Source organism: Artibeus jamaicensis, unplaced genomic scaffold (genome assembly GCF_021234435.1).
Source record: "Artibeus jamaicensis isolate MK-2021 breed Jamaican fruit bat unplaced genomic scaffold, CSHL_Jam_final contig_585, whole genome shotgun sequence".
NCBI lineage: Eukaryota > Metazoa > Chordata > Mammalia > Chiroptera > Phyllostomidae > Artibeus > Artibeus jamaicensis.
In genome coordinates, this window is record NW_026521894.1 from 4,319,108 (window position 1) to 4,347,023 (window position 27,916).

The 27,916-nt window shown below is 40.1% G+C and overlaps 1 protein-coding gene across 2 annotated transcripts in view; it reads left to right on the forward strand.

Moving 5' to 3' along the window:
- ALG9 (ALG9 alpha-1,2-mannosyltransferase) overlaps positions 1–27,916 on the forward strand; it is a 159,350-nt gene that overhangs the window by 114,985 nt on the left and 16,449 nt on the right. Inside the window, exon 15 of one of the 2 annotated variants that reach the window (XM_037136169.2) lies at positions 23,408–23,639. The exons of the other annotated variant lie outside the window; for it this stretch is intronic. Within the exon in view, the coding sequence (XP_036992064.2) occupies positions 23,408–23,531 (124 nt within the window). The 3' untranslated portion in view covers positions 23,532–23,639. Of the gene's footprint in view, positions 1–23,407; positions 23,640–27,916 lie in introns of those variants that run through there. 2 annotated transcript variants of the gene reach the window in all.

Genomic DNA, 27,916 nt, shown 5'->3' on the forward strand with positions numbered 1-27,916 from the left:
AAGGGTGTTCTAACAGGAAGATCGACTGTGTCATTTAAGAAGCTAGAAATTTATACCTATTATTTTTAGTCACAAGACTTAGGACTTCCACCAAGGTGGAGGCGTAGGTGGAAACACTGTACCTTCTCACACAACCCAGTTTAAAAACAACAAAGTTTTAGCAACAAAAATGCAGCCAAACCACAGAAAATTGAACTATACGGAAGTTTGACAACAACGAACCCTTCAGCCACACCAGTAAGAGGGGCAGAGCCAGCAGCAGAGCACGGTCAGGTAGGAAAGATCCACGGGACTGATAGGGGCATGCAACCCAGGCGTGCAGGAAGCAGTGGGCGGATCCCAGGTGTGGAGTAGCAGCGAGGGCGCAAGGCGGCTGGCTGACTGCAGTCACACATTCACGCGCAAATAAACCTGCAAAGGAGCCAGCGGTGAGACAGACTGCGCAGGCTACAGTGGTGGGAAGCAGCAGAGGGGATCGCTATTGCCCCTCTCTGACCCCGCCCCCACATACAGTGTCACAAACCAGTGACCAGGGTGGCCCTGCCCTGGTGAACACTTAAGGCTCCACTCCTCATACGTAACAGGCACGAACAGAGCAAAACATTATGGCTCAAGAAGAACTCAAAGCCCCAGAGCCCATAACTGTAAGCGATGAAGAAATAGCCAAACTTTCAGATGCACAGTTCAAAACACTGGTGATCAGGATGCTCACAGAACTGATTGATTTTAGTCACAAATTAGAGGAACATATGAAGGCTAAACTAATTAAAATGAAGAGAAATGCACAGGAAACCAATAGTGATGGAAAGAAAACTGGGACTCAAATCAAGGGAGTGGACCAGAAGGAAGAAAAAATGACCAAACAGAAAAGGATGAAGAAACAAGAATTCAAAAGAATGAGGAGAGGCTTAGGAACCTCCAGGACATCTTTAAACGCTCCAACATCTGAATTATAGGAGTACCAGAAGGGGAAGAGAAACAGCCACCAGTGGAAAACTTGTTTGAAGAAATAATAAAGGAGAATTTCCCCAATCTGGCAAAGGAAATAGACTTCCAGGAAATCCAGGAAGCTCAGAGAGTCCCAAAGAAGTTGGACCCAAGAAGGAACATACCAAGGCACATCATCATTACATTAGCCAAAATTAAAATGGAGAGAATCCTAGAAGCAGCAAGAAATAAGGAGACAGTCACCTACAAAGGAGTTCCCATCAGACTGTCAGCTGATTTCTCAAAAGAGACCTTACAGGCAAGAAGGGGCTGGAAAGAAGTATTCCAAGTCATGAAATCCAAAGACCTACAACCGAGATTACTCTATCCAGCAAAGCTTTCATTTATAGTGGAAGGACAAATAAAGTGCTCAGATAAGGTCAAATTGAAGTAGTTCATCATCACCAAGCCCTTATTATATGAAATGTTAAAGGGACGTATCTAAGAAAGAGAAGATAAAAAAATATGCACAGTGAAAGGACAGCAAATTCACAGTTATTAAGAACCACACCTAAAACAAAAGCAAACTAAGAGGACAGCTAGATCAGGAGCAGAATCATAGAAATGAAGATCACATGGAGGGTTAGCAACAGGGGAGTGGGAGAAGGAGAAGGGGGGAGAAGGTACAGAAAATAAGTAGCATAGACGGTAGGTAGAAAATAGATAGGGGGGAGAGCAAGAATAGTGTGGGGAAATATGGAATCTAAAGAACTTGAGACACATGGTCATAAACTAAAGGGGAGGAATGGTGGGGGAGGGGTGTGCAGGGTAGAGGGGAATGAAGGGGGGAATAGAACAACTGTAATGGCATAATCAATAAAATATATTTAAAAAAAGGACTTAGTCAGGGATGGCATAGACTTTACTAGATCTTAAATAGAGAGACCAAATAGACCAGTGCTTGGCTGGCTCTTCAGAAAGGTCTCAGAATTAATGATGAGAGGGGAGTCAGGGCAGTCAAATGAAGCAGTAATGGTGGGAGCAGGGGGTGGTGGGGAGTGAGTTGAAAGAGTCAGGTTGTCTGTGGGCAGAGGTCCAGATAAACAGACAGTTGAAGTTAAGGAGGTTGGTGAGTCCTGGTGAGCAGAGCCCAGGATCCAAGAGGTCAGAGAGCAAAAAGTAGAGGAGCAGGTCTTAAGAGGCAGATCTGGGACTTAAAAACAGGGAATAAAGTGTTTTGGAGGAGAGGGTTATCAGGAGCTGCTGATAAAGCAAGTGCAATGAAAAATAATTGTTCATTGGATTTAGCAGCTGATAAAAGCAACTTTGATGAAGTGGTCAGGCAGAAAGACTTGAGAAATTAGAGGGGTCAAAGCACAAACACAAGGACAAGAATTGGAGAAGGCAAAACCACACAGGTGTTTTAGAAAGTTTTGCTATAAAGGGAAACAGAAATAGGGCCATAGCTGGTGGTGGGTATGGGCAATTGATGGCTTCAAAAAATTTTTATCGTTAGGGTATAATCCCAGCAGTGGAATTGCCAGGTCAGATTTATAATAGCCAAGTGCTGGAAGCAGCCTGTGTCCAAGAGTAAATTAATGGATCCAAAAACTATGGTACATTTACACAATGGAATACTATGCTGAAGAGAAAAAGGAGCTCTTACCCTTTGTGACAGCATGGATGGAACTGGAGAGCGTTATGCTAAGTGAAATAAGCCAAGTGGCAAAAGACAAATACCCTATGATCTCACCTATAAGTGGAAGCTAATCAACTAAACAAACAAGCAAGCAAAGTATAATGAGAAACATTGCAATTAAGAACAAACTGACAGTAACCAGAGGGGAGGTGGGAATGGATAATGGGTAGTAAAAAGGGAAGGGTCATCAAGAAACATGTATAAAGAACATATGGAGAAAGCCAAAGGGCGGGTAGGTTCAAGGGTGGGAGGTAGAGATGGCTTGGGTCGGGGGAGTCATGGGAGGGATAATGGGGATAACTGTACTTGAATAACAATTTAAAATGAGAGAGAGAGAGGAAGATTTTTGTCCTCAAAAAATATTTTTAGCTCTCACTGGCATGTCTCAGTTGGTTGAGCATTGTCCCACAAAGGGAAAGGCTAGAGGTTCGATTCCCAGTCAGGGTATACATCTGGGTTGTGGGCCAGGTCCCTAGTTGGGGGCATGCAAGAGGTAAGTGATCAATGTTTCTCTCGCATTGATGTTTCTTGTCCTCTCTTTCTCCCTCCTGTCCCCTCTCTCTGAAAATAAATAAAATCTTTTAAAATTTGTTTTATTATGGCAGCATATATATTATATATAACATTGAATTTACCATTTTAACCACTTAAAATTCAGTGACATTAATTACATTTACAATCTTGCTCAACCATTACCATTATCTTTTTTTCTCATTGAGATATAATTGACATATAATATCCATGTAAGTTCAAGGTGTGCAGCATGTTGGTTTACTACATTTATATACTGCAGTATCATTACTACAGTAGCACATATTTATCATTTCGTTTTTGTGTTGAGAATACCATTATCTATTTCCAAAGCTTTTCCATTACCCCAAACTGTCCCTCTTTTATTATAAGGTGAGGAAAATTACAGTCATGTTTATATACCGATGGAAATGATCTCTTATTGAGCTGAAAACTGATCATGTAGGCAGGAAAGAATTGCTGGAGCAGTGTCCTTGACTTCTGTGAGGGGAGATGCACAAATAAGTACAGGGTTGTTTTAGATACACATACAGATAGGTCATCTCTGAACAACACTGTCTGGTAGAACTGTCTGCAGTGATGGAGATGTTGTATATCTGCCCTGTCCAGGATAGGGGCCACAAGCCATATGCAGTTGTGAAACATTTGAAAAGTGACCAGTAAGACTGAAGAACTGAATATTTAGTTTTATTTAATCTCAATTTAAATAGCCACACATAGCTACTAGACAGAGCATAATAGTAACAAGCAGTAGGTAAGTGTGATGGTAGACATCTGGAAGGTCTCTTCTGATGGCCTCACTTTTCTCATTGAAGAAGGAATTAGGGTTATCAGATGAAAAAGGAGACAAGAGGATGAGGTGTTGACCATTTGAGGAGAGAAAAGGTGTGAAATAATTGCAGAGAGTGTTGGGGGGCTCCTCCTGCAAGGCCCCTCTCCCCCTGCCCCCTTGCCACCGGCCACCACGGATGAGTATAAGTCTACCAAGACATGATCTGCCTGGGGAGGAAAGGTGGCCAATCTCTCAAAGGAGAAGGGCCAGGAGCCTTTTCCTCAATGGGCTTTTACTGGGTTCATTTTGCACAGGAATACAGGTAAAGCTCATCAATCATTGTCAGGCAATAATGATCAAACAATAGATAACAAAGAACTCTGAGCCTATTTTGAGTCAGGGTCAGAAAGCTAAAGAGTTATAAAACTTTGAGGAACAAACTCACTTTTTGCTTGGACCCTTATTTAATTGAGAGCATTCTAAACAAAGCAGGTTTCACAGGATTTTACGTATTCTTTCTTAGGCCTGATCACCCTGGGGAACCTGCCCTTTCCAGCATAGGGCAGTACCCACCACCAGCATTGTTTCAGGCTTAAGGCATTGTCTCAGGCTTAAGTCAGGCCTGGGTAGTAAGGCAGCCAAGAGATTAGGAGACAGAATGAGGACTCAGGCTATGTCATAGCCGAGGGGCAGGGGTCCATCACCTACTTTTCCTGTAGCCCCCCAAGTCCTTCTTTGGGGCCTCCACATGATTGTGCCTGTTTTAGGTCATTCCCCACTTTGGGAATCTTACCTGTCATTGGCTAACCAATGAGGCATTGGGGGTCAGTTATGGATGAAGTAAAGGGGCTGAGGCAGTGCCCCTGCCAGGTAGATAAGCTTTGTCTCCTTAGTGGCTTATGGTCCAGTGGTTGCTCACTCAGCCTTAGCCATAGAGTGGTTACAGCTCCTGAAATCAGGCAGGGTGGTTCCCAACAAGAGAGTATGAGACAAAAGGAACTTAAGAAATAGAGTGTGATTGGAGGACAGAATCAAGAACTAACTCACTTGAGTCTTAAGTGGAGCTAATGTGGTTGCTTTTCTCCTTTTCAGCTATTTATAGCTGCGCCAGTGAATCACAGAACAGGCGAATATTTTCTGGGGCAAGGGAGTATTTTTGAGGTGAACTTTTATTTTCCTTTTGGTTTTGAAGGGCAGAAATGAGAAGGGTTCCACACCTTCCCATTTCCCCTGGAGGTAGCACACTGAAACAGCATCTGGTACACATATACTGAGAGCCCTTGGGACAAGGCGAAGAAACATGATTTTGTGCACTTTTCACTAGAAAACTTGCAATATTTTGAGGGAAGAACAGGAGGTGTTGGTCGCCTTACCCCCTTCCTTGTATTGAGCAGAGTGACTGGAGATGATCGTACCCTCACACAAGTGAAGTGGTTGAGTATCACTCCTTCAGGCCCCCCTCTATGCTCAGCATTCCCCTCAGCCAGGGACACAGGTGACACACTGGGAAACTGAAAATGAGAGCCTTTCCCAGAGATGCTCTTTGTTCTCCCACACTGAACATCCTGCTTCCCTAACAAGCTAGATTTTAAGGGCAGATATAAAGCATAACTAAATCAATTTGATAAGCATTTATTCAACATCTACCTCTGAGACTCTAAATTGTGCGGACAAGACTGGTGCCTTGGGGAGTTTATAGTATATGTGGGGAGAGATACCATAGTTTAGAGAAGTGCAAGTGGTATTGGAGCACAGGCAGGAGGGGTTAATTCCAAACCCCCTTGGGTGGGAGGAAGCAAGGAAGATTTCTACAGTAAGTGCCATCTGAAGATTGCATCGATGATAGTGCAGGAGGTGGACTGAAAGCTGGGAGAGTTGGAGGCATAGAAACAAGTTAGGAGGCTATTCTGGTCGACTAGATGAAAGATTATGAGGGAGTGAACTCAACTGCAAAGGGAAAGATAGACTCAGGAGTCACATGGTTTCAGAGAACAATCAGGACAAATTTTAGGTCCCAGAAGCCCATGACTCTCCCCAGTGGCCTGGGTCAAGCTTTTAATTTTTCCTGTACTATATTTCGAGTGTGATACTAGCCATTGTTATGGATCGCTTACTGTAGCTGGGCTGATCCTAGAGAGACCAGACCCTTAGTTTCTGTCATCGTTCATCCTGTTTCTCTTACTGGTCCCTGCTGCTGCTTCACTTCCTGTTTGCCCACTGAGCACACCTCTGTTGTCGAGGGAAGGAGGTTACTGGAGAATGCCTTCAGAGGTTTTTTATTTTCCATAAATCAGCATTCTTTTCACAATCATATGCCAAGAAAGAACTAAATCAGTTGGTTTAAGAACTGAAAATTCCCTTGAAGGTGTGTAAGGTGTTGTGGAAAGAGCATAGTGTCAGAAGACACGTACATTTTATCTTGCCTACTTGCTGCTTGTTCCCCTCTGATTCCCAAATTTCTATATCAGTAAACTAGAAATAACTTTTTCTGTTCTATTGGAATGTTATAAGGATTAAATGAGAGCAGAAATATGAAAGTTTTTCAATTTTAAAGCATTATATAAATATCAGGCATTTCAATTAATTAGCAGATTGCCTGGTGCTCCAAAGTTATACTGATTTTCTTTACATTTCTCTTTCTCAGTATTTTATGGTATATATTGATTTAACTGCAAAAACAGCTGGATCCTACAGCCCAGTTTGCCACAGCAGTGTGTGACTGTCTGCACAGTGACATTGTCATGGTTCTCACTTGGACCAGGGAAGCGAGACTGTGCTTTCAGGGGCCGCCTGCCTCACAGCTGTCTCTCTAAGGTGGTGCATGAAATGCACTAGGGACCTTGGTCTTGTTCACTAGCCCTGTTACATTTCCTCTGTGTTCTTGAAACAATAGTTTTTATACTTTAGCAATTTACATAACAGAGAGAAATAATGGTACCATTGGCATGTAGTGGTCACTCAGATCTTGAATCCTAGATCAGGTGGGGCTGCAGGCCTAACTATTCTAGATGTTTCAGAGGAAAGGAGGTTGTTTTTTTGTTTGTTTGTTTGTTTAGTTACAGTTGTTCTGCCTTTTTCCTCATTGCTCTCCCCTGCCCCAGTCCCCCACTCCCACAGTCAATCCCCCGTTGTCCATGCCCATAAGTCTTCTATTTATGTTCCTGTGGTATGTTCCTCCCCTTCTTTCCCCCATTTGTTTATTTTTGATGTTTCATTATTGGTGTACAAAAACGCTTTCATTTTCTGAACATTGACTTTGTATCCCACCTTTTTGCCAAATTCGTTTATTCAGTTGAGTGATTTTTGGTAGAGTGTATAGGGTTTTCTATTTACACTACTGTCATGTGCAAACAGTGACAGCTTTACTTCCTCCTTTCCAATTTGGATGCCTTGTATTTCTTTTTCTTGTCTGATCACTGTGGCTAGAACTTCCAATACTATGTTGAATGGAAGTGGTGAAAGTGGAGACCTTTGTCTTGTGCCTGATCTTAGGGTATCTTAGTTTTTGCCTATTGAGTATGGTGTTGGCTGTAGGTTTGTCATATATGGCCATTTTTTATGTTGAGGTATGCTCCCTCTATTCCCACTGTGCTTAGTGTTTTTATCATAAATAGGTGCTATACTTTATCAAATGCTTTTTCAGCATCTATTGATATGATCATGTGATTTTCATCTTTCATATTGCCTATGTAGTATAATTATCCTTCCTATCAGGTGAGACGATCCCATTTGATAATGGTGTGTGATCTTTTTAATGTATTGCTAGATCCTGTCTTCCAAAAGTTTTTGAGGATTTTAGCATTTATGTTCATCAGTAACATTGCCCTGTAGTTTTCTTTCTGTGTTGTGTCTTTATCTGCTATTGGAATTAGGATACTACTGGCTTCATAAAAAGAGTTTGGGAGTCTTTCCTCTTCTGGACTGTTTTGGAATAGTTTGAGAACAATCGGGGTAGCTCTTCCCTAAATGTTTGGTAAAGTTCTCCTGTGAATCTGTCTAGCCCAGGGCTTTAGTGTGCCGGGAGTTTTTTGATTGCTGCTCCAATTTCACTTGCTGATATCAGTCTATTCAGACTTTCTGCTTCTTCTTGGCTCAGTTTTGGAGGTTATACATTTCTAGAAATTTGTCCATTTCACCCAGGTTTTCAAATTTCCTGCATTTGGTTGTTCGTAGTAATTTCTTTCTTTTTTAAAAAAGATTTTATTTATTTATATTTAGAGAGGGGTAGGGGGGAGAAAAAGAGGGAGAGGAATATCAGTGTGTAGTTCACTCTCATGGGCCCCCTACCGGGGACCTAGCCTGCAACCCAGGCATGTGCCCTGACTGGGAATGAAACTGGTGACCCTTTGGTTTGCAGGCCAGCACAAATGAATCCAATCAGCCACACCAGCCAGGGTAGTTGTTTATAGTAATTTCTTACAATCATTTATATTTCTCTGGTATAGGTTGTAATTTCCTCTCTTTCATTTCTAATTTTATTCATTTGGGTCATCTCTTTTTTTTCTTGATGAGTCTGCTTAAAGGCTTGTTGATTTTGTTTATTATTTCAGAGAACCAGCTCTGGGATTTATTGATCCTTTGTATTGTTCTCTTCGTCTCTACGTCATTTACTTCTGCTCTGATGTTGATTATGTCCTTCCTTGTACTCACTCTGGGCTTTGTTTGTTGTTGTTCCTCCAGTTTTTATAGATGTAGGGTTAGGTCATTTATTTGAAATTTTTCTCTCTTTTTTTAGGTAGGCCTGTATTGCTATGAACTATCTTCCCAGGACTGCCTTCACTGTGTTCCATAGGTTTTGGGTTGTTGTGTGTTCATTTTCATTTGTTTCCAGAAACTTTTTGATTTCTTCCTTGATCTCATTGTTTACCCATTCATTGTTTAATTTGTTATTCAGTCTTTATATATTTGACTGTTTTTTAGTTTTTTTCCTTAAGTTTGGTTTCTAGTTTCAATCCATCATGATTCAAGAAAATGCGTGATATTTCAATTTTCTTGAATTTGTTGAGGCTTGTTTTGTGTCCTATCATGTGTTCTATCTTTGAAAATGTTCCATGTGCATTTGAAAAGAATGTATGTTTTGCCTTTTGGGGGTGAAAGTTTCTGTATATATCAGTTAAGCCCATTTGATCTAGCATGTTGTCCAGTACCACAATGTCCTTATTAATACTTTGGAAGATCTGTCCATTGTTGACAATAGGGTGTTGAAATCCCCTACAAAGAGTCAATTGCTGTCCATGTCTTTCTTGAAGTCCTTCAAGATCTTCCTCATATATTTGGGTACTCTTACTTTGAATGTGTATATGTTTACAATGTTTCTAGCTTCCTGATGGATTCTTCCCTTTACTATTATGAAATGACTTTCTTCGCCTTTTTTTTATTGCCTTTGTTTTGAAATCCATTTTGTTTAAGTATTACTACCCCAGCTTTTTATTCCTGTTCATTTGCTTGCCTTTACTTTCAGTCTGTGTAGGTCTTTTGTTCTGAGGTGGATCTTTTGTAGAGAGCATATATATGAGTCATGTTTTCTTATCCATTCAGCTACCCTATGTCTTTTTATTTTTTAATTTTATTTATTTATTTTAGAGAGAGGGGAAGGGAGGGAGAAAGAGGAGAGGAACATCAGTGTGTGGTTTCCTCTTGCACACCCCCTACTGGGGGCCTGGCCTGCAACCCAGGCATGTGCCCTGACTGGGAATCAAACCAGTGACCCTTTGGTTCGAAGGCCAACACTCAGTCCACTTAGCCACACCAGCCAGAGCTACCCTGTGTCTTTTGATTGGAGCATTTAATTCATATACATTTAAGGTTACTATTGATAGGTACTTATTCATTGCCATTTTTTCCTTTTGTACCTGTGTTGTACTCTCTCTCATGCTATACCTTTATCTTCTTAAAGCAGTCCCTTTAGCACATCTTGGAGTGCTGGTTTGGTTGAGATGTATTCTTTCAGCCTTCTTTTGTCACGGAATCTTCTTATTTCCCCTTCAGTTTTATTCAAGAGCCTTGCTGGATGGAGTAGTCTTGGTTGCAGGCCTTTACTTTTCATTACTTGGAATATTCCTTGCCAATCTCTTCTGGCTTGAAGCATTTCCATTGAGAAGTCCACTGCTAGTGTTTTTGTGGCTCCCCTGTATGTTACTATGTATGTCTCTCTTGCTGCTTTTAAGATTCTCTTTGTCTTTGAAATTTGGCCTTTTCATTATGATGTGTCTTGGAGTAGGCCTCTTTGGGTGCCTCTGGATTGGGACCCTCTGCAGGAAAGGTTTTAATAAGCCTGTGACATACCACCATATCACCTTTTTAGAAATGTGAGCAGTTTATTTTTCAAATGTTTATCCCTAAAATTTAAATCTTCTTTTTAGTGCACTTTGAGATCATTTTTTTCCCATTATCCATCTGTGTGTCCATCTGACATCCATCCTATCAGCAGATACTTTTGGAACAATAGCAGGCACTGTGATGGGTCTTAGGTCCACAGTGATAAACAGTACTCACAAGCTCCCTGTGCTCTTTGACCGTACTATATAATGACCTTAAACAAAAACCATACAAATGAATATATAATTATAACCTGTGTTAAGTGCTTTAAAGGAAAGGTACAGTTTGCTGTAAGAAAAGAAGTAAGCAGTGGGAGATTCCTGGAGTCTTCCTATTATGTCCTCAAGCTAGCTGGTTAGGCAGGTTTGGAAATAAGAAAATATTTATTGAATAGTTATTAAGTCCTTGTCACAGAGCTAGATTATGTAAGGGGTATAAAAGAAGCAATTAGACAAGATTTTGCTCATGAATAACTTACAGCTTTGGTAGTTACACAAACAAAAACAACTTGAAAATAGTCTTAAAACCTCAGGAGGTGCCAAGTTATAAGCTAAAACTTCAAAGAAAGGAGAGCTCTATAGAGGTTAAATTGAGAAGGATTCCTGAAGGAGGTGGTGCTTGAGCTGAGGCTTAAAAGAAAAGGAGAATTTGAACCAGTGGTAAAGAGAGAGTAAAATCACATATGTAATTCAAGGAGAAGAAATCCTGAGCGTAAGTGGAAAGATAAAAAGAAGCCCATTGGATGAGGCATCTGAGGGTCAATAAGGAAAAATTTTTGCCTTGGCTGGGTAGCTCAGCTAGCTGGTTAGAGCATCATCCCAATATGCCAAGATTGCAGGTTCCTTTAAATCAGAATGCTTTTAAAAGTGAAAATGGCCCTGCCCTGGGAAAATTGAGATATATGGTTATCCTGTTTTAATGTGATTAGACATAGGGGGTTGGTTCCAAAAAGCAGGACAGGAGAATGAAGTATATAGATGCAGTTCCTTTGACCCGTGGTCCATGTTTACATTGCCCATAGTTTACTAATTTGATTTAATTTGTTGGCATTCCTTGGTCATCTTAAAAATTTCAGATCCATTCCTGAGATTGATCTCAACTGTCTGAAAAGGAAGCAATCAGAACAACTTGGAGACAGTACCAGTACATAAAAACATCATACTCCAAGTGTGTATGTTATTGGAGACTCGACTCCAAAGGGACTCAACCTAAAGATTATTAGGACATTATTGTGATTGGAGCAAATTGTGGAATTCTGAATATCTATGATTATGCCAAAGGGCTTATTTTTTGTTGAATCTGTTGGAAGATAAAGGCCTTCCCTGTTGGACTACTGGAGAAGGACTCACTAAATGCTAAATGCTAAATGTTGTTAGCCCATTTGGGAGAATGGCAGCCTAGATGCTCATCCATTCTTTTCTGCTGTATTAGAGAGCTACAGGCCCCAGATCCCAGGAGACTGAGAGAGGATACTGGCCTAAAATCTTAAGAACTATCCTGGCCAGTGTGGATCAGTTAGTTGGAGCATTGTCCCACACACTGAGGGGTTTGGGGTTGGATTCCCAGTCGAGGCACATGCCTAGGTTGCAGGTTCAATACTCACTTGAGGTATGTGTAAGAGGCAGCCAGTTGATGCCTTCTCTCTCACACCAATGTTTCTTCCTCCCTTTTTTCTTCCTTCCTCTCTCATCAATAAACTTTTTTTAATAACCATTTTCTTTTTAAAATATATTTTATTGATTATGCTATTACAGTTGTCCCATTTTACCCCCTTCACTCCCCTCCACCCTGCACACCCCCTCCCACCCACATTCCTCCACTTTAGTTCATGTCCATGTGTCTTAAATTCTTTAGGGTCTACATTTCCTATACTATTCTTACCCTCCCCTGTCTATTTTCTACCTACCACCTATGCTACTTGTTCTCTGTACCCTTTCCTCCCTCTCTCCTCCTCCCACTCTCCTGTTGCTAATCCTCCATGTGATCTCTATTTCTGTGGTTCTGTTGCTTTTGTTTTAGATGTGGTTGTTAATAACTGTGAGTTTGCTGTCTTTTTACTATACGTGTTTTTTATCTTCTTTTTCTTAGATAAGTCCCTTTAATACTTCATATAATAAGGGCTTGGGGATGATGAACTTCTTCAACTTGACCTTATCTGAGAAGTTCTTTATCTGCCCTTCCATTCTAAATGAAAGCTTTGCTGGATAGAACAATCTTGGATGTAGGTCCTTGCCTTTTATGACTTAGAATACTTTTTTCCAGCCCCTTCTTGCCTGTAAGGTGTCTTGAGGAATTAGCTGACAGTCTGATGGGAAATCCTTTGTAGGTAACTGTCTCCTTATGTCTTGTTGCTTCTAGGATTCTCTCCTTCATTTTAATCCTGGCTAATGTAATTATGATGTGCCTCGGAGTATTCCTCCTTGGGTCCAACTTCTTTGGGACTCTCTGAGCTTCCTGGACTTTATGGAAATCTATTTCCTTTGCCAGATTGGGGAAGTTCTTATTTATTATTTGTCCAAATAAGTTTTCCACTTGTTGCTCTTCCTCTTCTGGTACCCCTATAATTTGGGTGTTGGAATGTTTAAAGATGTCCTGGAGGTTCCTGAGCCTCTCCTCATTTTTTTTAATTCTTGTTTCTTCATCTTTTTCTGTTTGGTCATTTTTTTCTTCCTTCTGGTCCACTCCATTGATTTGAGTCCCAGTTTCTTTTCCATCCCTATTGGTTCCCTGTACATTTTCTATTATTCTCCTTGGTGTAGCCTTCATTTTTTCATCTAATTTATGACCAAATTCAACCAGTTCTGTGAGCATCCTCATTACCAGTGCTTTGAACTGTGCATCTGATGGGTTGGCTATGTCTTGGTCGCTTAGTTGTATTTTTTCTGGAGCTTTGATCTGTCTTTTTGATCTGATTTTTTTTTTGTCTTGATACGCCTGTTATGTACTGAGGGGCGGAGCCTTAGGTGGTCACCCAGGCATGGCAACCCAGTTGCTGCATTGTGATGCTGTATGTGGGGGCGGGGTCTGAGAGGGAACAATAGCACTTGCTCCTCTCTCTGCCAGATTTCAGTCACTTCCCCCACTTCCCCCATGCAAACTGGGCCCTTCTGGTGCTGATTCCCATGCATGTGGGCTTGTAAATGTTCTAGGATCCCATGGGTCTCTCCAACAAACTCTCCTGTGAAGCTGGGAGTCTGTCCCGGCACCTCAACCCCCACAGGTGTTTTCAATTGGTGTTTTGAGGCTTTATTTCCTGGTGCTGGAGCCCTGGGTTGCACTGTCTGTCTCACTCCCCGGTTTCGCCTGCTTGATCTGTGAACGAATGTGGGACCACTCGGTCAGCCAGCCATCTTGTGTGCCATGCTCCTCCACAATCCGCCTCTTGACCTGCAGGGCCTCTTTGGGGAAGAGATTGGGAAATAAGTTGGTAGGCCCTGCCCTTCTCCGCATAGCCACTTTATGCCCCTTTTTCTTCTTTCATTGTTGGTCCCTTTGTCTTGCTGGCTTTGCTTTCACCTTTGGTTGTTGGATTGTGTGATTTTATTCTTCCTTATTTTAGAGCAGATTAGCATCTTCTAACTGAATTTTAGGCTTGCTTATTAGGCGCTTGAGTTAATGTGGGGGTACTTAAATAGGGCAGAATTTCAAAGCTTTGCAAATTTATAATTATGTGTGAAGTGTGGATGCAAGTAAGGAGTTAGAAGTTAGCACCTTCTGCTGGTGTGGTAAAGGGACATTTTTGATGGACAGCAGTGAGACAGCAGAGGACAGCAGTGAGGTGGGGACTGTGCTGATAGCGTCTGCTGCTTGTGTTCTTTCCATGCAGTGCCCAGCATGGGATTCTCAGTAACTGCTGAGTATTAGCTGCTGTGCGGATTTTTCCACTGAGGCTGTGACTTTCCTTTTAGCCTCCACAAAAAAGTGAATCTGGCAACGGTGAGGCCTAAAGAGCACATGGCACCTATATCCATTTGCTCCTATGTGATAGTCTGGCTGATGGCTCCCAGCCTGTAATCCAGCATAAGCAGAACTATTAATTTCTGGAAGATAATAATAAGATCATTGGAGTAATCACCATAAAGGACAAGTTAGTTGGAAGCTCTAGTTTCAGTTACTGCTGTGTAACAAATCATTCCAAACTTAGTGGTACAAAGCAACAATTATTTAACATTGTTTTCTCTCATGGTTCTGGGGGGTCAATAGGGCTCAGATAGATGGTTCTTCAGCCCCGGTTCTTGTGCATTGGCCTTCAGATGGTGGTCATGACTAGAGGCATCTCAAAGGCTTTCTCACGTGTCTCTTTGTTAACACTGTCCGTTGACTCGATCTCATCTGGGGCTGTCAGCCAGAACACCTGCTTATGGTAGCCTGTGTTTCCTCACAGCATGGTGGTTGGCTTCTAAGAGCCAGTATCTTAAGAGCTATGTAATTCTTTTTACGCCTAGCCTTGAAGTTCACCCAGTAACAATCCCGCCTCATTCTGTTCGTTGAAAGGAAGCCACTGGAATAGACTCTGTTCAAAGTAGAGGAATTAAACTTTCCCTGTTGATGGGAGGAGTGTGAAAGAATTTATGGACATGTTTTAAAAGTATCATGGCTCTTTTGTTGCCAAGCTTTATTCAAATTGGATAATTTTTGATGTTTCTCTTTTTTAAAGGAGATTTTTTTAAAAGAGACATATGGCACACAAAGTAGTCCAGCAGGTTGTTTCCATCTGCAGCTTCCTGCTATCCAGGTGGAAAGGGAGACCACACTCCACTGCGGAATTTGGTTTGAGGCCAGTAGTTTGAAATGCTTCTGATGGTGCTCAGACCCTTTGGGTAGAGTTAGTTCTCCCTCTTAACCAATAACTGAAGTGATCTTGTCTTTCCCTACCCATCAATCATGGTGATGTCTTCAACTCTTCCTCTCTACCAAGAATACTAAGAAACTGTAAGGATGAAGAGATCAAGATTTCTTAACTTTTGTAATTCTCCAACATCTCATTATTCTCTTATACTTTCTCTTTTTAGCCTTTCCTTCTTTTCTTCTCCCCAGATGCTTTCCCGAGACCCTTCACCTGGCAGAGCTACCCCAAGCTAGATTTGCCTTCAAAACATATGGGTGTTGTGCTCATTATATTCTTTATCTGCTTAATCATTGAGATCTATGGACATTTTAAGAGGAAGAAACCTTTTTTGTTTTTCTGAAGCTTACAGAGTCTGTTTTCTATTGTTACACAATTAGAACACACTGTGTTTTAGGACTGGCCCTGCTTTTAGCTAGCTTAGACCAAGTAGCTAGCATCATCGGGGGTCTTTGTTCTGAGTTCCTTGAGAGTTAGATCCTTATCTCTTGTTGCTAGTACATAGTAGTGTCTCAGGGAATATTTATTGATTATTTGAGTATTTCACATTCTTTAAACTGAATTTATCTTAGAATAAAAAGAAAAAAGTGAAATAAAGATTTCTTCAGAAACTTTCGACGCATTTATTTGGTAAAATAAAGATTGTTAAATTATTTTAAAGTATACTTATTTATTTCTTCCTTACTGACCTTGCCAGAATCATCTACTTGATGTGTCCTCCAATTGCTACTACTCTTTGCTGCATTGGCGCATAGCCCAGATGAGGATCCAAAGTGCACAGCCTTGAACACTGTTCAGTGTTTCCTCCACAGGAATGGTGGGGGGAACATATAGTGCCTACATATCCAGGTAGCTGTCAGATGGAAAAAAGACAGTGGAAAGCATTTCCCCAGCAGTCTGGGTGGGACTGCAGGCCAGAACATGGCCAGTTGCCTAACAGCAGTTTTTTTCTCAATCCTCATTCTGAGTATTGGCTAAAGCTGACTCGGTCAAGGGTTATGGTGTCAGGTGGTTGGCCAAGGGCCACAAGTAAGTGAAGTGATTCACTCTGTGCAGTGCTGTGATTCCAGTTTCTGCCTCAGCAAACTTCCAAATCATCACACAGTATGGATCTTCAGAGACTGTTGACAGATAATCAAAATGTGAATAAATTCATTGAATGTCAAGGGTCTGTTGGACCTGTCTGCTGAAAATAAGTATCATTTTGGTCACATAGATAATGATGATTGAGCAAATTGTATGTAAACTGAACCTGAATAAGTTGTTTGACCTATATAGCTTTAATATTTTCTTTGCAAATATGGATGCCATTCACGTGTCCTTGTGTTCTGACATCTCATGGGCCTCTGCAACTTCCCCTCCTCGCACCCACACTGGAGGCTGGCTCTGCCCCACCTAATGGCTTTAGGACTGAATTTTGGGGAGAGTAGAGGAAGAAGAGCTTCATATTATTTTTTATTTTCCTTTACTTGTGGAAGATGAATATTGCCAAAAGTGAATGAGTTAAACTAATGCTCCGGTTTAAGAATCTGGACATAGTCATTCATTCATTCATTCATCACAGCCCTTTTTTGTGGCACTGCTCTAAAAGTGGGAGATACAGCAGTTAGACAGGTGAAGTTCTATCTTCAAGGGCCTGTCATTAAATAATAGAGTTTAAATATAGCATGCAACTCCTGTGTTCATTTCTCTTTGTGTTATAAATGCTACCTGTGCATTACTCACTGAGATCCCTAACCCCATTTTCTGTTAAAGAATAGCAAAGAACAGTCACATTTTTGCTGCATATCAGCTCTTTGAGCAGTTCTTAAATTGCTTGATAGGGAACTATAGTTTGTGGCTAAGATTAAGTCGTGAGGGAATTCTGAGATTCTCTTCAGAACCGAAGATGGCTATAAAAGTCCATTTTTGCACTGAGGGTTGTAGAAAGTCTGTCACCAAAATGTGAACTAAGTGCAGGAGAGGGCAAGAGAGGAAACTAGCTTAAAAAGAAAGAACTGGCAGTCAGCTTATACTACATTAATATTTGGATGGACAGATGGATGGACGGACGGATGGATGAATAAAAATAAAAGAGAAAACCTGAGTACTAGTACGTTTTCTTCTTCAAATGAAAACTCAGCCCAGCATTTCCATTTGTGCCTGCTGAACTGGAGACATCAGGGATTGGCAGCCTGTCTTCCACTGACCTCAGTAAGAACAGATTTAAATCTCCACAGCAGAATGCTTTCTAACCCTGATAAATAGGGCTGTTAATTGAATTGGAAACATTTTGAGCTGTCAGCTAATTTTGTTACTCAGACAGTTGCTTTGTCCAGGTCTGTTTCATCTTTGAATCACTTAAGTGACTTGCTTACTGGTAAGGAAAGTGCTTCTGTTGCCATGATATAGGCATATATTTTATGTATCCCTAAATTATGCTGCCTGTTCTTCCCCAGGGCAATACTTAGGTATTTCAAATTATTACAGACATTGTTGCATGAGTTTTGATAGGCATTAGTTTTGTTCTAATTTGTGATTCAGTCTAGTCTTTGTTTCCATGAGTATTATTGTGTATACACATGTTATTCCATTGCTCAGCTGCTTTTTTCAGAGACAAATAACCAATTTCTTTTTCCCTTTTCCAGCAATACTACAGTGTAACAATTTAAAGGCCCTAGTCCTGTTTAGCATATTAAAGCTGTAAATGGTAAAGAAATTCATCTAAAACAGCAGCTGTAGTTTTGGAAATGAAGAATTCAACCCAGCTTTTTCTTTTGGTTTAAAAAAAAATCACAATGTTTCTATCCCACCTCAAAGATGTGTATATATTGACTATCCCTCACTTCCTCTTCTTGAAGAAATAAGTAGTTTTGTATGTTAAAGGTAAATTATTCTATTAAAAATCAAAACTGGACTCTTCAGGAGAAAAGGAGGTTCATCTTCTAATAAGGATTTTTCTTGTACCAACTCTGATGATAGATTCTTCTTAGCTTCTGCTTATATTTAATCCTCACCTCTTACATAGCTTTGTGTTCTGACTTAACCAGAAATGCCTCCTTGCTTCCTGAACACATTACTTAGAATTTGACATTGGTTTTCCTACGACTGTACACGGAGGGAGCATGGCAGAATCATGCTTGGATCTCTTAATGTATCCGAGTCAGATCAGTGTTTGTCTTTAGCAAGATGGTTATTCCAAACCACACATTTGGTTGGACTTTGAATTCCTCATTAAGAACAGGAACCCTCTCCATCCATCATGGTATTCCTGGTACTTGACACTTTGCTTGAGCTGGTGCTCAGCCACTTGTGATTGAACTAAATTGAATTAAACTCACATCTGAATTGTATAAAATCCCTCCACTGCCCTCTTCATCAGCCCTTTCTTCCTTCCATCCACCCACCCATCCACTCACCCATCCATCCATCCACCTACCCATTTGTTTTTCAGCACTTAGTATGTGACAGACACTATGCTACTGGTAAATAAGACAGCCTGCCTCCCAGAAATTTGGGGTTAGAGAACAGACAGTCGTCAAGTTAACAAATAAATATATAATTACAGATTGTGAAGTATAATGAGAAGCACACAAGGTTCACCAAGAGACATTAAGTGATAGAAGTGAAGGCCTAGGCTTTCCTAGGATGGTTAGAAGACCTCTCGAAGGTAACTTTTAAGAAAAGGAATGAAAAATGAGATGGGTTTAGTGGTGAGAAAAACAGGGTGGAAGAGTGTTCCAGGCAGAGGGGGAAAGCACATGCAAATGTCCCAGGGTAGGAAAGAACTTCAAATTTTAAGGAACCAAAAGGAGGCTGGCATGGTGGGAGTGCAGCAGGCAAGGAAGAAAATGGCACAAGGCGAAATGGGACAAGTAAGTGAGGGCTAGATCTCCCAGGGCTTTGTAGGCCAAGAGAAAGAGTGGATTTTATTCAGGCAGTTCTCCCATGGCTGCTGAGTGAACATGGCATTTAACCAAAGATGCCTATAGATTTGCTTATGAACGGGCAGGTTGCTTTTCTTGAGTAGCGTATCTTGGAATGTTGGATGGATAAAATGAAATAATGTATTGTAAATGCTTCTTCCACACCTATGCAACCCTGTGTTTGTCCTCTCTTCTGAATGTGTATGTTATCACGTGGAACTTTTATATCAGCTGTTTAGTATTTAGTATATTCTAAGTTATGGACTCGTCATTCATAATCTGTTTCTACCAACTAGGTTCTTAGCTCTTTGAGAACAAAGACTTTGTCTCACCAGAGCCAGCATGCAAAACCCTACCAGAGTAACATGTAGGTTTGTTTGTTTGTTTTAAGGACTTGAGATTTCCTTTATTTAAAAGTTTATCTATTGGTTTTAAAAATAATAACAAGTAATATATGGGGAGACCAAAGTATGTTTACAGTTGTTCATATGGAAAACAATACAATAATTCATAATTAATAATACAAGAATAAACTGTTTTGTGTACTCATCATGGTAAACCTAATTTTGCCCCACACTGTATTTTGCCAACTTTTGTATATGTTTGAAATTTTTTTTTGTAACAAATGGAAAGTAAAGTAGGTTGTAAAATAAAAAGCAATATGGGGTAAAGTACAAAAGAAAAATTCTCTGCTGTATCCTAGGGGAAGCATAATTTTGCTTTAATTGATACTATTAAAATTGCCTTTTTAAGTAGCTGTGGAGTTTTCCACTTTCAATGGCAATATTGGTTTCCTAATTCCTCACCAGTGCTTGATAATATCAGGCTTTTTTTACTTTTTACTAACCTGAGTATTAAAAAAATATATCTAGATTTACATTTCCCTGGTAAGTGAATATTATTTCATATTTTTATTGGTACTTAAATTTCTCTTTTCTGTTCATCTCCTTTGTCATTTTTCTATGGAACTGTCTTTTTATTGATTGCAGGAACGCTTTATACATTCTAGATACTAATCCTCTGGTATATATATTGCAAATATTTTGTCCCAGTCTCCTTTATTGTTCTACCTTTGTTTCAGTTGGCATTCAGCAATAATGCATAGTGGCTCTTCTTCTATTTCAGGATAGAGAGCATCTTTGCTGATGGTGTGTCCCATGTATAGCCCAAGATGGTGTTCTGAAATGCCCTTTCAGAACTTTTTGGCGTGGTCTATCAGCACACCAGGAAAAACAGTCATAGACTCTTTTTGTTTTTTAGCTATTTTACAAATAATGTTGGAAAAAAAGAATAAAAGGATAGTAAAACAAGAACTTCATTTGAAATTTTAATAATAATTTAAATGTAGTAACCCCAAATCTTTATTCCATATTCTCCTGATTTTGAGTGTGTGTGTGTGTGTGTGTGTGTGTGAACATAACTAACTGCTCATCTGCTGTCATGTGTAAACTTGGAATATATCCATCTTGAAGATACTGGTTCTGGGCTTCAGGTATATCTCTAATAGATTCTAACTTACTACTGTGGTTGTTCTTGCACTTGTAGCATCCAAATGCAAAATTTGAAGAATTTTTTGAAACCTTTAATGACTCAATTTTGTCAAACAGAGGAAAGCTATCTTTTTTGCTCTGTAATTCAAACATTTTCATTTTGGATTTATATACACCAATTAAAATGTCAATGCATTGAATTTTTTTGTTTCTTTATCATCTATATTCTTTCCGTTGCCTTTGTTTATGAACCTGCCTTTAGCATTTGTCCACTTATGAACTTTATTAAATAAAATTTGGCACACAGATGTCATAAAATATGTATGAATATGGTCGTATGCCCTGTTAGCACACAGGATGGTCCAGGTTCTTGTTGCAAACTAGGGCATGGGAAAGTCTTTCCACTTGGATGACTAAATGAGCGACAGTACCTTATTTCCTTTTTGTTCTTAGAAACCCATGGTTTACTCATTATTCTTGAGTTTGAGGAAATTCATTTAGTATTTTGTCATTTGAAGATGTGTAAATTTTGCCACATCATCAGTCTCACCACTGTCAGGGTTATGCTTGCTGCTGTTTGTCCCTTTGCACTTGTCTGTGGCTTTGTCTCATAGCTGAGTGTTCCCGTCAGTTTTCTTCTCATTGCCATGAGTGACTGAAAGTTTTTAAGTTCTGAATTCTCAGCTGTGTTCAATAGAAGCTGAAAGCAGACTGCAAAAATAGTGTCTTCAGTCTTTTATACCTTATTTAAAGATGATGCAGTACTTTGGGTAATGCAGTAAGAAAATTGAACGATGTAGTAATGATATATTTCATCTCGCATCATCCTTTTTGATAATTTCATTTTTCTTTTTCTTATTATTTTGGTCATTTTTAAAAGGCCTAGTTGTAAATAATCCAAGATACAGACGAAAATAATACCACTAGGATCCTGTAGTATAGCTTAAATTTATAAAAGGTTACAGTGGATCCACATGGTAATTACAAGATAAAATGAATTTTATTGTTTTTTTAAAAATATATAATCTCTTTGTTCTTTGGAAGACTCTAAAAAGGTTAACATTATGAAGTAATAACCATCCCAAATAGGAATTTGTTCCAAAAAGAAAGTAAAAAACTAAAATTGGGCCCGGTGGCCCTAATGTTATATACCAAGGACTGATTTGGCTGGCAGTATATGCTGACTTTGTTAATGAAGCTTTTATTGTGGAATCAACTGGAATGGAAGTGACAGTTAGTTTTAGCCTTTCTTTACTACACTTAAGCGTGCAGGAGTTTGCTCTGGCTTACAGCCTTTTGTCCTGCTTTCCCCTATCTGTACAGCATGGACAGAAAGAATAAATTCACTTCCTTTTACCCAGGTAGGTGCTTCCTCTACCTGTTCCTTTTGTTTACAGGAGCTCTACTGATTAATCTCATGTGTCTCTCTCCCAAGCCTCTTTTCTCTGTCCAAGCTGTTGAGCAGGGAGACGTTGAGGTGAGGTGCATCCCTGTTGAGCAGGGAGCACTGCCAGTGTCCCAGCTGGGGAGACTCTCTAAGAGGTGTGTATGCCAAGCACGATATCATTGTGTGCAGGCATCGCAGACGTCTGCCAGCCCCTGGGGCAGGCTGCCAGTATGAGTGCCGTGCTGACCTGACATTTACAAGTTTAGAGTCTGAAAAAGGACTGGCAATGGAACACCCATCAGCTACCTCATGTAGGGTGGCAGTCACTGGGCCAACTTTGTTTGAGTCAGAAATCACAGTCAAGAAGTAATATTTGATACAAGGTTTGAAGCTATCACTCCCACATTTGATACAAGGTTTGAAGCTATTACTCCCACTTTTCCTACAAAGTGATGAATCGAGTTAGCCTGTTCCTGGGCTGTAGGATAAACAATAGTGGTTGGTGCAGAATCTGGAACCAAATTGGATGTGAGGGCGGGCTCTGTCACTTACTGTGTGACCCTGGCACATTTATGTAAGCTTCAGCTATCCCAGCTATAAAGTAGGGATAATAATATCATTTTCTTCCTAGGGTTATTGCATGGATTAAATAACAACTCTTAAAGTGTAAGCACTTTTTCCAGTGTTTGTCCAATGTTAAGTGTTCAATAAATGTGACGTGTTTTTTTATTTTTATTTTTAATTGTTGTTCAAGTACAGTTTTCTTTTTTTTCCAGTTTTTATTTTTTTTAATTTTTTAATTTTTAAATTATTTTTCAACTACAGTATTCTGTCTTTTACTCCCATCCCAGCCCACCCCACCAGTGCTCCCCACCTCCCTCCCATTTCAACCCCTCTTAGTTGTTGTCCATGTGTCCTTTATATTAGTTCCTGTAAACCCTTTTCACATTCTTCAGATACTCATAAGAAATTCGGGTTTCCATCTGTCCCTATATTTTAATAACATATATTTATACATATTATAACTTGCCAGGGACATGCCATGACATAAGCATGTGTGTGAGATTCTCTCTTTGACTTAAGAATGGCAGGAACACTGCACAAGAAGCCCAGGACATACTTTTCTTTATCTCTCTAGACAAATTTACTGCTAGAATCAGGGTCATTTCAGCATCTCTACAGTTTCTTTGTTGCAGAAACCATTGAGTATTAAGAATTTATTTCAGTAATAGCAGTCTTTTGATTGGCCTGGAACTTTTCTATGGTATATTCTAATGCAAAGTGAAGACCTAGAGCTGTTTGGAAGGTTATGCTGTGGCTTGATAGGGAGACTGTCTTTGTGTGTGTAACAGGGTACTTAGTTTTAAGTCCTTTATCATGATCTAGTAGCCAAATAACAGACTTTTTGTGTATGTTGCTTATATAAAATATAATCCTTTCTGTAGTACTTAGTTTATTTCCTTGAATCATTTTCAATACCATTAGTAAATTCTGTCAAATGATAAAATCTGACTCCCCCCCTTGTTTTCCAGATCTTCAAAGCTGCTGCGGGCATTTTATGTCCCCTTCCTGTCAGATCAGTATACAGTGTATGTAAACTACACCATCCTCAAACCCCGGAAAACAAAGCACAGCAGGAAGAAAAGTGGAGGTTAGCGGCCGCCTGTGACCCCAAAGGACAACCATCTGTTCTAATGATTACACTGACAGGACTCCCTCCAAGTCATCACTTGTAACATTTGTAATAAAGGCCATCTGACACCAGTTCTGGAATCTGGGTGCTTTGGGCTAGTCAAAGTCAATCGAATTCATTTCTTGCCTGTGTCTCTGTTCTGCAGACATTTTGCAGCTGGCAGAGAAGGGCCCTAAAGTCCAGGTAGATGTCGTGTTCCACATCTCATTGTTTTTCTTCTGTTCAATTATTTATCAGACCAGAGAAGAGCAGAATCAACCCATAGGAAGAATTGAACATCTCTGAGCTGGATGGCTGTGTGAAGCTGTTCCCCATACTCTGGCATCCGAGAACGAACAAGCTTCTCTTGGGCCATATGGGCTTCTCCACCAAAGCTGTTTGGCAACTTCTAGCAGACCTCATTGTTCAAGTCCTAGTGCTGAAAATAAGCACAGCACAGTTGCCTGCCGACCTGTCCTTTTCACCTCGAGCATGACTAAGCTTCTCTGAAGCGCTTCATGGAACTAGGACCCTGTCCTGAAGATATCTCAGGAAAAAGGCAACTATCTGAGGAACTGTGACCTCATTTCATTATTTAGGATGCCTCTTATTTTCATTTTACCTCCTTTACAACAAACTGTAACTATGAGGGTTGTTTTGTTTTGTTTTGTTTTTAAGTTTTAGCATATAATTTCTTAAATTCAGGACTTTCTTCTGTACAGGTTCTAGATAAGACTATAACTATACAGGACATATTTGGAAAAAATTAATTTTATCAACTGGTAGATTTGGATAACATCACATTTTCAAGTAGTGCATTCTGTTGCCATTTCTGAAGAGATTGAGAATTTCTCTTTTTTAAACAACTCTAGTAAAAAAGACCAGTGTATATTTATAGAATTTATTTTTGAGTCTATATATGGCAAAGCACATCTTGCACGGGGCGCTTCATGTCTGGTAGGCAATTATAAGGACCTAATATTATAACAAGTATATACTATTACTTTACCCTTACATACCTTATTTTATAAAGCACTTTTGCATGGATCTCATTAGATCCTATCCCACAGTGTGAAGTAGACAAGGCAAATGGTTTTATACCCATTTTACATATTAAGAAACTGAGGCTACAAGGGGAGGTGAAGTCATACAAGGTCACGCAGCCAATGACAGCGCTAGGACTGGGACCTAGGTTGCCTAACTTCCCGTCTAAACATTACTTGAAAGAATGGTGAGATTGGCCAGAGACCTGATTGATAATGTAACTTTATATTTTAACAAAGACTTTTATCTTTTTCTTTTGAGTTCTTTGGAGCCTACAGTGTTTCTGTTGGTTAGACTCTCATCACAGCCGAGCTTCGGAGTGCAGCTGGCTGGTGGTAGGAAAGCAGGGCTCACGTTGAGAGTCACGCAGTATTCTGTTTCTGTAGTCTATCTGGGGTCACATAATAGGTGCCTTATTTTCCTAAGAGTAAATGTGTCTAGTATCTGCAAATAGATTGAATCTATTTTTCAGAGTTTCCATCTCTCATTTTTCAAAGAGAAGGGCTTTTGATAGGAACTGCCTGAGAGGAGAAAAGAAGTGAAAAGGGAAGAAATGGCTAGTCAGCATATAAAAGGTCTCCCCTCAGAGGGAAGATCTGAGATCCAGCGGAAGCACCGGAAAGGCAACAGGTCAAGACAGTGGAGTGATAACGGCAGAGTGAAGAGAAACTGGGGTCCCACTTGCTGACTGAAAGTTCCTGGCATTTAATTCTCAATACTTGATTACTTTTTTCCAAATTTTGGCACATTTGGTCTGACTGCAGGATAGAGTTTTCAGTGAAATGCCTTGCCACGCCCACATGGATCGTGCACTTCCTGTGTGTGCTTGTTTCACCGTGGCCAACGCCCTGGACTTTCTGCAGAGGTGAAGAAGAGCGTTCAGCAACAGAGGTCCATGCCGAGTAGCTGTTTGTAAATCAAAGTGGTGTAATTCTGATCTATCTTATCATCTTGCACATGAAGAAAAAGCCTTCTGAGTAAGAACTTATTGTAACGTAGCACAGAAAAAGGGCATGATTGGTCCAGGAATTCCCTGGGAATATCAGTTCCTACCCCTTTTAAAACCCGATTTTGGTTTGCTTTAGGGAGAGCACAGTGAAGTGCAGACACAATGCCAATGCTACAGGTCAGGGATAGAAAATGAATGGTTTTTGTTATGGAGGCATTTTTCACATGATAACACATTTATGAACACATTTTAAAAGTCTGCATCTCAGCCCTGGCAGGTGTGGTTCAGTGGATTGAGCACTGGCCTATGAACCAAAGGGTTGCGGGTTTGATGCCCAGTCAGGGCACATGTCTGGGTCACGGGCCAGGTCCCCAGGAGTGGGCATGTGAGAGGCAACCACAGATTGATGTTCCTCTCCCTTTCTTTCTCCTTCCTTTACTCTCTATAAATAAATAAATAATATTTTTTTTAAATCTCCATCTCAGCAATACAGTGAGGTTAGCTTTGCCTGTGAAAAAAAGATTTTCAAAACGTGGTCAAAGTAACATTTTTCCTTTAGAGAATCAGGGTTCTGAGCCCACTGCTCTGCCCGTTGTAAGGAGAAAGTGTCTGAGGTACTTAGTTCTCCATAGATTATTGGATATCAAGGGATAGACTAGAGATTAGTGGTACTAACCTTTGATGATGGAGCTGGGTGTGCTTGGCAATCCAGGACTCTCTGGTCTCTGACCTCTCAAGCAGCCATATCTGAACCCCCCATCTGATGACACCGAGTCCCATTACTGAACCAAACTGTAGTAGGCATGGAGTATCAAAGTTTACTTGTCACCTGGTAGTTGTCATCTGATAAGAAAGAAGACTGGTTACTTTAATCTCTTGGGATAGTCATGGAAAACTGAAGCCCATACTCTTTATTACTAAATTCAAGTTTAGGAACAGATTGTTTTAAATCAAGGGTGGTTCCTGATCCCAACCATTGATCTGGGTCATTTTCCTAGTTTTGGGTTCTGGGAAAGGCCCATGAAAACGCCAGGTAGTTCTGCAGCATTAGGTCTAGAGTGACCATTTGGGCAAAGCATCAATGGCAATCCATTGCATTTTGCATTTCAAGGGATTTATTCGGATAAGAACTCACTGTCATTGTGCTGTCTTCAGGCCAGTGTGAGGCAGCTCTGCTTTTAATTTGGTTAATTTTATTCCCTCTGTAGAGGGAAAAGAGGCACAATTTAATCTTTTCCTCCACAGGCATATTAACAGTCACATGTTAATTCATTCTTACGCGCCTACATTGAATTAAATGCCTTGGTAAATCGATAAATGGACATGTGCTCAGCTTTAATTTTTTGCAAGAGAAGGATCAGACTTCCATATGGCATTGCTAGATTTCAGAGGCTCTCTGGTGTTTCAATAAATCTAAGTGAGCGTTGCCTTCAACTTTTCCAGTGTGCACATAACCACATGTTTCATACTGCAAATGAAATCAAGAAGCAGTTCAATGCCGAAGCAAGAGTATTGTCCAATATATTTACCTAATCCTTGTGCTTTATTTCATGTGTCAGTGTTTACATTACATACCTATATTTTCTGTGAAAAAAATAAATCTTGGCAGTTTGATTTTCCTTAATATTTTCTCTCGTGCTTTTTTGAGCTTTTAAATCTTTGGTGGAGACTGGAAACTGAAGCTCAAGCCCTTCATCTGCCTCACTCCCACCCTTCAGTGTATAGACCTGCCTTCTACAGTCCAGATAGCTCAAAATAGCTTATTCCGAAAATTCTAGGAAGAAGCCTTTGGGAAACCCATTGAAGGTTAGTTTTATTTTATTTGTGGAAAAAAACATGCACAATAGGAATACTCAGTATGTCATTGTAACTAAAAGAGTTTGGGGTCCATCTTAAGATGGACTTAATCTAAGTTTTTAGATTAAGAATTTTCATCATGTGGTCTTAATATTCATAGAAATGTGCTAGTAATATTTAAAATTGCGGTGATGTTCCCCTTTGTCAGGAGTTGATAGGAGCAAAACAACTTTTTTATTAATGAATTCCTAGTATCATTCTTACACCTTGCATCTTGTAGCCATCTTGTGTTGGTTGTCAATTTTCTTTCCATAGGACCCAAAATGCCTAGGAAACTTAGTTTGATTTCTTTCTCCCAAGTTGTTTTACAGATGGATGCTTTATTAATAAAATTGTTTCCCCCTGTTTAGAAGGGTCACCTTTCTCTACGTTTGTGACTTTTATTTAATAGGGCAAGCTCAAGTCTCCCTGTGTTCTAAGAAGCCTTTCTGGACTTCAGACCTCTGTAATTACTTCCTTTCCTTAACCCTTTTGAGCACCTTACTAATGACATAGAATCTTAACACATATCCCTTATAA